The 14,145-nt window shown below is 40.4% G+C and overlaps 1 protein-coding gene across 1 annotated transcript in view; it reads right to left on the reverse strand.

Moving 5' to 3' along the window:
• LOC309593852 (uncharacterized protein) overlaps positions 1 to 14,145 on the reverse strand; it is a gene marked incomplete at both ends in the record, with an annotated part of 202,307 nt that overhangs the window by 76,541 nt on the left and 111,621 nt on the right. Inside the window, one exon of the mRNA XM_082318985.1 lies at positions 12,330 to 12,452. Coding sequence (XP_082175111.1) covers positions 12,330 to 12,452 — 123 coding nt within the window. The remainder of the gene's footprint in view (positions 1 to 12,329; positions 12,453 to 14,145) is intronic.

Below are 14,145 nucleotides of genomic sequence, written 5' to 3' on the forward strand. Positions count from 1 at the left end.
GCCTTCCTTTCTCTCACCCCTGGTTTTTCTGTCTTTATACTGAGAACACCAAAGGACAGGGACCATGGCACTGTGAAATGCTGAACAGCAGTCATCTATGGGACTATGTCTGTGTTAGGTAATAAATTTTTATGTTCAGGTCTGAAGGGAGATGCATTTCCTTATGACTATTTTCAGGGAGGGAATAGGACAGAGGAATCTCTGAGGTATGGCTTTTTGGGGCAGAAGTGTGGAGGAAAGGCGGAGAGCTGCTTCCAGCGTACGTGCCCAGTGCAAGCAGCCCTACAGCCCCAGGGGACCGGCTCGGCAGCAGCAATCGCTTTTGGGGAGAAGACATCTAGAAGCACTGAAAGAGACAATCCACCTGATCAGGTGTTAAAGACCTGGATTTAATTTCCTGATCTGTCACCGGCCTTACTGGAGAATAAACACATGAATAAATTGCTGTGAGATGTCACGCAACCCTGTTAGTGCGGGCCACAGATGATTTGAAAGAACGACATCGATTCGGCAAAGATCCTGGTAATTTGAATCCATTGTTGGGATGGGGGAGGAATATTTCAGGGAAAAAGAGATGTTCTAAGACTTTTTTACTTTTTTTTTTTTTTTTTATTGCTTTCATGTGAAGACTGGCACAATGCAGACATGGAAAGTGGTGACATGTTCCTCACCAATGACTGGACCCTGCAATCACAGTTCATTTCTCAGATATCCCTCAAGAGCAGATCTCCTGGACAGAGCGATGTGAAAAGACAAAAATGGCCAATATCTGCACTGCCAATTTCTGCTTACTTGCCTGACATGCCAATCTCTCCCGAGATATTTAACAGTGGTTTAGCTCAATAAACAGCCAAGAGCCCCTCTACCACAACTCTATATGCAAACCATATGTTGCAGTTGAAAACTCTGAAGATTATAATTAGAACTGTCCATTCAATTTAAACAAGGTCAAGAATGAAAACTATTTCAAATTCAATAAACAGGCCATTTGAAAGCATAGACACTGTGGAGGACAACCTTAACAACTTAATTGACAGGTAAAGGCTCATTTCTAATCCTCATTTTGATATCGTCTGTAGCCTCAGGAGTCAAAACACATCACTGCTCAGTCCTCAAAATATGCAGAGAAAATGAAAATGTCAGTTGAATGAAAAAAAGGAGAAGCATCTGTTTGATAGCTGTGTAAGCCTGTGATATGTAAACTGCTTTGGAGTCAAGCAGCCCTAATTAGAGTTTCAAGGCATTCTTCATTAAATATACACACAGAGCCATACATATATATGCATGCACGCGCGCGCATGTGTGTGTGTGTGTGTGTATATATATATATATATATATATATATATATATGAGTTTTAAGCAATTATTGAGGCCAGATAATTTGCAAGAAAATCAGGGTATAGAATTAAAGAACATGACAATTTCGTGGACCAACCTCAGCCAACACCATGACATTTTCACGCAGCCATGAAGAAATACTTTTCTCCATCTTTTCACACAGCAGATCTGTACATTTTTCTCCACGCTTAGTCTTTAAAAGAAAAAAGAATGATCCATTTCTGGATCTCGGAGTAGTACACAGCATCTCAGCAAAGCAAAGCCAAAAAGGAAGACTGATAGGGTTACCAGCCTCCACAGTGGGGTTATACTAATAGATATTTTGGCAACTGTACACCCTTGACTATTCCAATTCACGTCAATATGAAACCCACACAGATGGACATAAAAACTCTTGTGGAAAACTGGTGCCAGGATAAGTGAATGACCACATGAAATAACAAGGGAGCACAATCTGAAGAACGACAATCCAGACAAACGCGTAACTTGTGATCTTTAAAAATGTTGATATACTGAAGAAAAAAGCCTCATTAATTTTACTGTTTCCTGTAGAAAAGACACGAATGTACCGGCTGTACACAGTGAAGTTGGAAGAGGACATTTTGCCTGTGCACCGCAGCCGTGTGGGCTGAAACACAATAATTAAAGTTTTATGTAATTTCGGCTTAGGAGAAAGACTTTTGAGATCACTAGCATCAGCAGCTTCACCGCAAGGCCCCTGCAAGTTTTTCTGATGTGGGGCAGAATAGCAGAAGGAAAATTTGTTATGGGACCATCAATTTTTAAATACAGTTCCTCAGCACAATTCAGTTAGGCCATGCTGGGAGGCGGGAGGGTGGCAAAGGAGGAAAGGATCTCTACGAGGAGATGCACTTAATAAGTGACAGCATGATACAGCCCAAACTCCTCGTGCAGATTCAAGTCGGAGACGTACTAAGGAGGTTTATACGTTGGGCCATCAGCATCTTCTCTCAGCAGGATGTGACAGTTTGAAAAAACAGTTCTGGAGTAAAAAAGAGAGAAATGACTGATCTGATGAGAGCATCTGGGTTTTGTTAGCAGCAATATTAATGCCCACTTGCTGAGCTCAGTAAGCGTCTTTACTACAGTAGGATGCATAGAGAAATGTCTTTGCCACACACAGTAGGTAAAATATGCAAAAGAAAATGATAATCATGCAAATACCTTCATAATCTGATGTTTCTAGTTTACAGTACATATACTCTGCTGGTTGGAAACATGAATGCTATTTGTGACAAATGTCCTACTTAGGTTGGTAAAAAGCTTTAAGACATCACATGGATAGACTTGTCACGCAAACTAACCGGAACATAAGCCCATCTTGGTAATAATTGGTTTGGGAGGAGCAATCGCCAGTCAGAACGGTACTGTTCAACACGTGAAACGCGTGCAACGCTGGCACTGCGCCTGCAGTGACAAGACTGTGCAGGAAAACAGGGAGGGAAAACACCCCATTCAGCCACCAAGCTTTATACCTCTGCCAGTCTCGCCTAGACGAGACCACAGCACAATCCACTCCACTCCTGTAAAACCTGGCTCACTGACACTGCTCTACAGCCATTAGTTCACACGGTGCCTCCTCAAGAAGCCACCACAAGCGTCGATCCCCCACTGGAGCTATCACAACTCCAGGCTGATCTGCAACATAAATTGCTGGCGAGCAAAAGACAGCATGTTACACAGATTTCCTTGCTCTGCTTCTTTATGACACATATTAGTCGTGACTCTGCAGAGATTCATCCACAAGAAGAGAGAAGTGGCATTCACACATTCGAAACCTGTCCATACCGACTTCCAGAGCTGGATCCTAACGAACAATGTCACCAAGCACAGAAGATTCCTTCCCCCCCCGTCCCTTTTTTTTCCCCTCTTACTAAGATTAAAAATGACACCAAATTAATCACTTGATTGCTCCATTTTTATTAGTTGTTTCTGAACTCCTAGGCTGACATCAAATCTCTTTTGGGCTAGTAACTGTTAACAAGGTACTCAGGTGGGTCTTTCAAAGATCTGGTATGCAAGAACAGCAGGTTTATTTCAAGTTGGTCTTCTAATAAATCCCAGTTAAAGCCCTCAGGTACTCATGTAATTGAAGTTCGAGTAATCCAATATGATGTTGATCAAACTACTGATCTTTTAATAACGAACTGTAGCCCTCCCAGCAGTCGCTATCTTGCTGACAGTCGTGTCTGGATCGCTTCCTTTGGGCCAATGCTTTGAACAGAGAAGCTGACAGATTTCTGTTTGGTTTAGATTTTATCACAAATTGTTTTAGAGCTTTTTAAGGATATATCAGATGGCTCGTAAAATCCACAGGCATTACAATAAAAAAATGGGATTTCTATTAGTTGTCTCAGTAAAGACTAGTATTAAATGCTTCTAAAGAGGAATATAAACACCACTCAGGAGTTGTACTTCTTCCTATCTCTGTATCTGCCGTTAGTCCTTGTTTACGTAGCCTGTAGGCAAAGCTATAGAAAAAGCAGTAGTTACCCCGCACAATACTCTCCACTGAAAGGCAAATGTGCACATTTTTCCTCTCATAATTTCCATTTAAAGTATGAATTGAGGGTTTCTAAGCCTTGCCTCTCTACACAAGAGTAATTCAGTTGCAATTTACATTTTCGATGTGCTCAAAATGAACACCAAGATGACTCATGTGCTGTTTATAAGATGCTTATATTTGCTGGTAAATACCTTGCTACAAACAAGCTATAATTTAAGTATTCAAAAGTCTTGCTTCTGCATAAAATTACTACTAACCGTAATTTTGGAGACCATGACCAGAGCTTCAATTTCAGGCTTGCAAAGCTCTTCCTACACAATGATTCTTAAAAGTACGAGTGTATTTTCTTCTCTGACAATGGCAATCATTGTATCTCTGTAATTGCGGAAAAGATTACCTAGCTTTTAATTCACATTAGCCAGCTGCAACAATACCATGCTTCTTTCGTTTCCTTTAAAATAAACGAATTACTGTCAATCAGCCCAGTGTAATGTTAACATTCTCCATAACCTGCCTTTCAGAGGTAGTCATAAATGCTAGAAACTAGTTAATATAAACTAATCAGAGCCCTAGAAATATCTCAAAACATATTTGTACTGCAGTCTATCATTTTTGTCATATTATTTCTAAATATTATATTTTGTCTGGACAATAATAGTCCTTTCGTATAGTTGTATAGCGCTTTTCATCTAACTATTCAAAGCTCTTGCATTAATTAAACCACATTAAATCCCTGACTGGTGTAGCAAATACTATAATATTTCCAAACCTTAAATGTTTTCATTCTCAAAAGCTGATCAATAAAGCTTTATGCATCGAGTAGTTTGGACAACGAAAACTTTTCAATCCAGTACGTTTGCTCCTGCCCAACTTTCTGCACAAATTCACAATTACAAGAGCTGGAGACACACACAGAGAAACCACGAAGGGGATGGCTGTCATTCTCCCTTCCCTTTACGCAACCGCCCCTTTCCAAAGATAATAGCAAGTTACGGTTCCCACTTAGTATTTCCTTCCAGCTGGTAGAGCCCATGTGAGGCTTTTCTGATCCCGGAGGAGGACACGGGAGCTGGAAGCCTTGGGGAAGCAGCCCATGTGCCGAGTTTATAATCAGCCGTGACGCACGGTGAGCTTTCAAGCGCCATATGGACGAGACCGGCAGATGCCGTAGAGATGGGACTCTTCGTTTGTTGTTACCTGGGAGGCCTGTAACATCTAGAAACAATTTTTCCCTTTCAGTCCATGTCAGATCAGTGATCAATAATTCATCTGATAACTGAAATGCAGAACGGGGTGCCAGTTTTCCGTGGTTTATGAATAACGGCGTGCTTTTTAAAAAACACGCTGCTTTGGAACAGAGCAGAAGATGTGCTGCAGGAAACGTATGACATGCCGATACGTCGTGCTACACCCAACCCTGTGTAATCCCTGCGTAACCTGAAAATTAAACTGCCAGTTGCACGGTTTGTTTATGCAAAAGGCTTCCATTAAAATGCTGCAGTTGAATTAAATATTCAAAGAGAAAAATCTATACACCGAAAAAAAAGCCTCCATGAGAAAAAGATATTTTTCCTCCATGGAAAAAAAAAAGAAAAAAAAAAAAAAAAAAAAAAGATTTACTAAGATTATCTTGAAACAATCATTGAATTCTTGAAATATAAGTGGTCCTGGTCTGTCCAGAGAGCCAAGGCTGCAAATGTAGGTAGGACTCCTCCAGCTATTGCTTTGGAGCCTCAGATAAGGATATGGCTCTTGACACCAGCCATTTCTACCCAACTGGTCTGCATAAAACTTCTGCCTAAGAAGCGACTGAAAACTGACTGTGCTTGTCCTCAGCTCCAGTCAATAAAAACACGCATCCAGGATAGACGAGCTCACTCTTCAATGGCAATATTCAATTTGGAGGAAGCTGTCACAACTGTTAGTTCATCTAGCCTGAGGGATCTCAGATGTGAGAAATTATGTGGTTTTGCTCACAGCCGTCTTTGTTCAGAGTGTAAGAGAGGAGGGGGGAGACTTTAGCAATAGTCAAGCATGAATCAGGAACAATATAAACAAGTGCAATTAAAATTAAAAAATAAATCGATTATCTGAGCCTCAGATGCTTTTCTCAGCTAAGACTGCCACATAAGCACTCAAAGAATACGTTGGAAGTGTCTGTTCTGGTCCGAGTAATGTGTCTGCCCCTCCCTGACTGAAGAGAAACAGGTCAGACCCAAAATGACTCTGATTTTGCTGAGTTTAGTATAGGATACATTTTAATAAGATTGAAAGGGTTCGCATGTCCCCAGCGTGTGATCGAGTGGATTAGGCTTGGGAGGGCACATGAAGTGAGAGGGGACTGACCAAACCAACCCACGGCATTCACTGTGTACTGACAGCCGCTGCGAGCCTGAAATGAGCCCGCCGAAATTCAGCTCAGGTTCCTGCCTGCCTGGGGCTTGCCATGAATCAGGATTCAGGTAATTCATTTAAAAAGTCCAATAACCTACAGTTAATGTTACCTTTACTATGAATCTGTTGTAATTTTTACTACTTATTTTGAGCACGTTTTTTGCTGTAGTACTACCACAAAGAGACAAATGCAGAAAGATGACACCATTTGCTGAGGAGAGTGCAACAGCTACCAGCAGCTATTGATCCCAGCTGGCTCCGAATGCAGCACGGGAGTGCATAAGAAAGGTCAGAAAAACGACCTCCAGCCTTCGTTTCTTCTCAGGAGCCAGAGACAAATGCTTAAAAACGAGAATCGGGACTTTCCAAAAGAATTACTCAGGACTAGAAATAAAATTAAATTCCCAATAAGGTTTGCAAATACAGCTATGAATGTCTTACGGTAGTTTCTGCCCAGATCTTCTCCGCAGCCATGCACGAACACCAGGCAGCTCTCCTGCCTAGATTCAATAGTCTCCAGAAAACCATGGAAGTCTGACTGCATAATGCTGAATAATGTTTAAAATGCACAATTAATCCTTAATCTTAGTTAATATATTTCCTTTTATAAGACGAGTAAGGGAACCCTTGATTTTTATCAACTGGGATTCTGAAATCAAAAGCAGTAATTATGCTTTTTATTTGTGACTAAAGATACTGATTTGACAGTTAGGAGCAACCATAAATAAACAATATTTAAACGTAAAAACAGCTATTGTTTCTTGTTAAATTCACTTCAAATGATCAGACATCTACCAGTACTCTGGATCTACAAATTAATGGAGAAGAAAATGCTTATTCTTCAGCCTCTGACAGAGTGCTTCACAGCTTTTTTATATTTTGAAACTTAAATACTTGGAGTTTTCTGACTTAGCTATAAGAACGCATGTTGGAGTCCCAGGGCACCTGAGAGCACAGGACAGGGTGGGAAATACCAGAAATCAGGTTTTGTCCTCTTTTCTCTCAAAATTCTTTTTCTTTTACCTATTCTTTTTCTCTTCCTTTTTGAATTACTGTATAAAACCAAGACATTAAAATATCTTCGTTATCGAGATTGTTCATTCAGGGTCTGTTACGGTCACAAGATGGAGTTGTCTGTTTCCCTAATTCTCTGAGGTAGACATTAAGTGGGCACAGTAATTCAGTTACAAATAATTAGAGAATTGTGATACAATTCCTGCAACGGGTTTTATTTCTGTATCTCAAGACAACGTCTTGTAATAGAGAAAGATGAATAAGGCTGGGTGGCTTCACCTCATCTAGGAGTGCCTTCACTCGATTGCTCTAAGATTTGAGTTCATGTGGAGTGGTACTTGTTACATGTGTGATCAGAACTGCGATAAGTTATATTTTTTAAAAAGAAAAATATATTTTCCTTATTCTCCTTCTAGTCAAGTGTTCCTGAAAATAACTAACTCTGTGTCATGGCATGCCATAGTGTTATGAGTCAAATGCAACTTGCTGAGATAACACAACGCAAAAGCATCCCAAATTCCTCCAATGGACTAATTTCTCTTCTTCTACTAAAAAAATAAATACTTAAAAAAACCAGAAACAAAACAAACCAAAACAAACAAACAAAAAACCCAACCCCCAAGCTTCCTTGGCATTTCCCTAGAGGTGCATGGTATTAAGGCCTTCAGTGTTTTCACAGGACATAGCAGAAGCCTGGTGCATTGATTTGTTGGGCAAGGAAAACAGTCCAAATGCAGAATTAGCGCGCCTCTGGCAAAAACCACAGAATTTGACAAGAATAAGTTAGGACTGACCCCTCAAACCTTGCAGACTAAATGAATGCTGAGGACATTTTAATAACCACTTTCTTTCTCTTAGATAAATCCTTCAGTATTCCTTTTAGCCCAGCTATTAACCCTTCTGTGGCAACAGCCTTTGGAGAGTTCCCACCCGAGCTGGGATCAGGCTAAATCAGTGCCCCCGGTGACTGTTACATTACCGGGGTAAACAGCGGTGGCCTTGCAAAGTCACACGCTGGCTCTGGAGGCAGCTGCTCCCAAAGTCCCTCTGGCAAAGGTCAGGAGACCTGCCAGGGCTCCGAGGTTTGACTGAAACCCCCGGGGACGGGGTTGCAGCGATTGCAGTATTACTCTCATCAGTAAAATAGAAGCTTCTTTTCATCAACAGCTAATCATAGGACTTCATTTGTCTCTAACTTCCTTCAGTTGCCTTGACAGATGAGAGCACAATAATATAAACAAGAAATGACAGTTTACCAAAGAAGGTTAACATAAGGTCACAACCTTTTTTTATTTGACTTCTGAAGCTTATTCATGTGTGAAAACGCACTTTTGTAGCTGTAAGCCTCAGCATCCTTACAGATCTGGGCTTGTGCCAATAATTGAGTTTTAAAATGGTATTTATGTTTGGAAAATATCATTTTTGCTTTCTGTGACGTTTGAGCAGAATTGTTTTGCAGTAGTATGAAATATAAAATGAGAATATCTGTACGTCTCGCAGAGTATCACAAAGAAGCCAGTGGTACTGCTGCTTAACAAGTGAGGAGGCATTGCACAAAGGTAAAGCTGATTTGCACGTACACGCAGACACACACGCGTTTCCTCTCCCTTACTCAGACCAAGATACAGCCTCCTGAGCAAATCCACCCACAGACACTAACCAGACTGCCCCAGGAACACTGAATGCTCGTACAGATGCATAGGGCACAGAATCAGGCCGACAGTCATATCCTAATAAATGTCAAATATTAACTTGTTGTATTATTTGTGCAGTGATTTAAATCCAAATCCCTGCTCATCATTCATTTCTATCAGACGCATGAAGAGCGAGAGGTAAGCATGAGCTTTATGTGAAACCTGTAATGCCTATGCGACTATCTGCCAGAAAATATTTCTCTGTCAGATAAGAAAACTGAAGTTCTGTCCATGAACACTGGAGAGCGAAATCTGCAGTACAACGTGTAGATAATTCATTTAGAAAGGCTGATCAGTTTACCGCTCTGGCTGGCATTTCTATATAGATGCACATGCCTTCATCTTACTACAACTTGCCTCTTGCTGTAAGTATCCCTTAACGAAGAAAAGTAAGACTTCACATACCACGTAACTCTGAATGATACATCCTGCCATAAGAGCCCCAATTAGTTAGGAAAGACCCTTACAGGCCTTGGAAGGAGCACAGAGCCCACAGCATGGGGTGTCCCAGGCTGGGCCGCTCCGTCCCCTTCCCCACACGGCTCTAACCAGCCGCAGAACCACCCAAGAAAGTGACGGTTTAGTCAATGCTGATAGCATCAGCTTATTTTAAGATTATCTCACCTATTTTATGCTGTTGTCTTGTTCATATTCATGGAGCCTTGTGTCTTGCAGACATCTTTGATGCCCTTGAAGACAGAGATGCTGAGCATCCTCAGCTCATTCTAGCTGTGAAATTAGGCCTTTGGGTCTCCTAAAATTGCTCACAAAACCCCCAGGTATTATTGATCAAATCAGCAGTACACTTCATTATGTTGTTGGATTAGTGAATTTTTATCCACTTTTCCTTCCTTAGCATTAAACAGCTACAAATGCCTAAAACTTTTTTTTTTTAAATATATAGTTATTTTAGTTATTTCCTGACATCTTTCCTTTTTGTCAGAGGGATGCTCTATTTTGTTTCTGAAAAACAAGATCAATCTTTGCACGAATAATGACTTACTGAATAAAATCTGTATTACTTCCATGGCGCTTTTCTAACAATACAACTTATTTGTACCTTGGCTTATAAAAAAACCTGTACACCAATTGATCATTTCAGTCACCAGTGAAATAAAACCAACCATGAGACGGATAATGGGAGCAGAACAATAGTACATGTCTATTTAACGCTCGAGTTTAGACTAAGGGGTAACATAAAGCACAATGATGCTATAAAGAAAGAAAGAATGTAACTACCCAGAACAACTGTAAGCCTTATTTCTCCAAAAACGCTGGCTAACCTGAATGAGAAGCTGTTTTACTCTCATCTGCAAAATGACCCCTTTGAGCAATGCAGAGGCATCAATAAAACACTGATTCAGTGCCACGTCCTGAAAGACCAGCACCTTCCAGCAGCGCACACAGTTTTGTTTGGAAGCTCTCTTTTCCCATGTGTAGTGATCAACCAGTAAGGTACTTATATTGTAACATCTGATCGCTAGAATTTGGCTGAAGAAGCCACCTTGCAAGTCATTATAGCTGTATGCTCATCGTCATCATCATCTCTACAAAAAGTTCAGGTGTAATTAGCGTCACCAGTACGTTCACTTTGTTCTAAGACTTGAGCGTTTCCAGTTTATTGCACGTTTCCATTTTTGTCTGAAGATTTCAAAAGAGTGGCTTCAAAACTGCTAATAATATATTCACCTATAATTCCTGGTTAGATAATATATAGTACAAGAATCAAATATCTTAAGCTCTATTTGAGTTTTTAAAGACTGTCAAAATACTAGTATTTAAAGTATATTTTAAGAATAGCAGAATTGTGCAGAAGGAACACAAATTTAACGAAGTTATTAACACAAAACTATTTTAATGGAAACAGGACTCTTGTATGCTAAGCAATTTAGGACTACAATCCGTAGGACCCCTGCTTTCAAAAACTTAAGCTTTTGAAAAACTTTTACTCAGATCTGAAGGCAGTAAGTAGTCATCAACATACAGACCTATACATGGTTCATGGACATATACCAACTAGTCCCCAAAAGAGGAAAGAGAAGACTGAGGTGAAGTAGCGGGAATCTGTGAATCATGCATAGTGTTTCTGCCTTGAGCTCTCAAAAGGCCAAAACGAAAGCATGGAGGACCATAATGAAAAACTTCAATCAAAACAAAATAACCATCTACAGCTTATTTACACTGTCAAGTTGGATATCAAATGATAGCTTGCTGTGGAAAATAATTCTACAATCTTCTAGTGAAAAAAGGAGTGCAGCCAAATAAATTATAAAGTTAGGATAAAGAATATGACCACAGCTAAGAAATACATTGCTTTGTACAAACCTTAAGAAAGGAGTTGAAGGACAATGGTAAAATGAAATCCTGGAAGAAAGTAATTTGTGAGATACTATGCCACAGGAAAAGCCAGAGAAGATGGTTTCTTGTGAAAACATGATAATACAGTTCATGAAAACCTACCTAGCACCTTTCATCTTGAGATAATCAAAAAACGTCAACGATATACTTACCACAGCAATGAAATGCAATCGAGGGTGCGATCCAGGCACACAGCCAGTGCGCACAAGATCATATGGCAGCAAACATTCATTATTTGTGCTAGAGGAGAGTTCAAGAAGAAGGAACTGCTCTGGCCTGCAACACTGCACACCTTGGCTACTTTACACCTATCTCCTCTACCTTTTGCATCCGAGGATGCAAAAAAAAAAAATGTGGCGACTGCAGGTCAACAGATCAGATGGGCTTGTTTACACCCACTCTGGGTTTACCAGTGCATCTTTAAGAAGTCTAACCATAATTCATTATGTGTTCTAACATAAGCTTATGTGATGTTTTGCTTCTACACAAAGTCAAGCTTTTGCATAAGAACAAATTTTACCCCATAATGCATTAACTAGACATACATTTTCCTTAGGAAGGAGAGAAATAGGTTTACGTAGCATGTGGTTTTAAATCCTTTTTTGTTCAGTTAATCTCTAGCTGTGGAATTGTGATTGAAATGCAAAAATGTATGTGTATTTTCTGATAAGAACCATTTTGTTTTAGAGACAGACGAAATGTTATCAAACATACACACTTCCTTCAGGTTTTTAAATTGGTGACGGAAATTCCATAATCAGAACATGGCACAGCCAATCCAGGTTAAGTGATAACATTTTTTCAGAAAAAGAAAACAAAAACCCAACCCTTTGAAGTGTTCTTACAGTTACATCTTCATAATCCAGACATGAGAGGATCTCCACTCTTGACATTTCTGAGTATATGCTCTTCAGCTGGCTCCAGATAAAAGCTAACATTTCCTTTTCCTTTCCAGTGTCTTCTCTGATTTCTTAATAGCAGTGAGACACAGTACAAAACATTACCTCCACATGATTTTCCATCTTCCTCCAGTTTCTGCCCAGCTGGACATTTGCAGTGGTAGCTGCCGATGGTATTACAGCACTGGTCATGACAGCCACCGTTCTCAGTGGTGCACTCGTTTACGTCTGTTGGAAGAAAGTATACGGCAGTCAGTAAAGAGTGGGCATTGACCACATTACCCAGTTATGTCAGGACAATTGTTTATGATTCTGATGGGACAAAGTGAGAAAGTTACTGAGATGTACAGCTAAGGGCCCTGAAGGCAACCACAGGAGCAGTGACTCTCAGCTACGTTGCTGGGCCCTCCAACTCCACCAAGAGGTGCAACGCTGGGATTTTTTCTCCCCCGCTTCTGTGCAAGGTAAGCTGCAGAGTCCATCCAACTCGCCAGCTTCCCACATCTGTCCAACAAAATCAGGAACAATCTTTATATCGTCATTTCCACCAGCTCATTTGTGCGTTAGGTTGCTTCTAGAAGCCATGGCAGAGATGAAAAACCCCTGGAAGATGTAAATCAACCAAGGTCCTCCTTTCCTTTGAATATGTGTGCACTAATATCTACACACCTTACGTATTCACCTGACCAAGTCTGTGCTTGCCTGCGTGATTTTGAATAGGAAAAATTAGATCTTTACACATAAATGAAGAACATTAAAGAACCACATAAATAAGTAAATAGACCAGCCAATGGCAGAGAAAAATCAATAGTGAAGACATTTTCTTTTTAACCCGTGTACTTATATATCCTGCATAAGAATTTCTGAAGAAATGTGACAGAAATCATCAGGCCAGTAACGCTGCTCTGCTGAACAGGATCAGAGACAACAGATGGTATGGAAGTATTTCCAAGCTAGAAAATTTGTCAAATAGGATAGTAAATATAACAAAACCAGCAGGTATTTGCTCCACTGATTTCACGCGTTCTGGAACGCATACTTGTACAATGCTTTCTTGCTTGCTTTGCTCTCTCCGAAGTGTTAACGTCACACAGACAGGTAATTCATCAGCGCGGGGGCAAGCAGGGACAGCAACGAACCTGCGTAAGAGTAACAGGCTGTGCGTGTCTTTTTCCTCAGTTTTTTGACAAATGTCTTGAACCAGCTTGGTGGCAGAGCAGACCTCCTCGGCACGTTGGTGGGGGGAAAGCCAGGCCTAAGGGGACACACCATGTTCTCAAAGCCTGGCATGAGGACGCAGGTGACAGATCTCACATCCGCAAGGCCTTTGGCACGGGTAGAGATCGCACATTACATCCAGGCTAGAGAGCAAGAAAAGCAGGAGGAGGAAGATTAAGCAACAGAAGATAAGCATCATCATGAGTAAAAATTGCAGGCAGTTACTTCACGTTAGCGGCACTCCGCAGCTCCAATGGGGAAAGGAGGCTTTTTAAAAGCTTCTAATTAGGACTCTGGTCAAAAGAAATACAAAGTGCTGTAAAGACAAATCAAAAAAAGAAAGAATTTCACATTCATGCAAGAGATGAGAGCCTTTCAACTGCAACCCTTAGCTGTTAAAGTCTAAGATTTACCAAGGTTTGTTAGTTCTTCAATGAGCTTGAGCTTAACTTTATAGCTCATTTCTGATCCTGGCTAAAAACCAGAGGTTAAAATAAATTTTTGGGGAGGTTTCAGACTATTAAAAAGCTAAAAGAAAAGCATATCATGAAATGCCGACATTTACTGAAGTGCAGCTGAAGAGGCACAAACTTACTAAAACCATCCCATTTCTCTATGGCTCTAAATTCGGTGTAATGACCAACATAACAAAACTTTCTTTGTCCTCAGTGATACTGGAAAACACTGGCAAGCTATATTAAAA

Source organism: Platalea leucorodia (assembly GCF_965183815.1).
Source record: "Platalea leucorodia genome assembly, chromosome: 8".
NCBI classification, from domain to species: Eukaryota; Metazoa; Chordata; class Aves; order Pelecaniformes; family Threskiornithidae; genus Platalea; species Platalea leucorodia.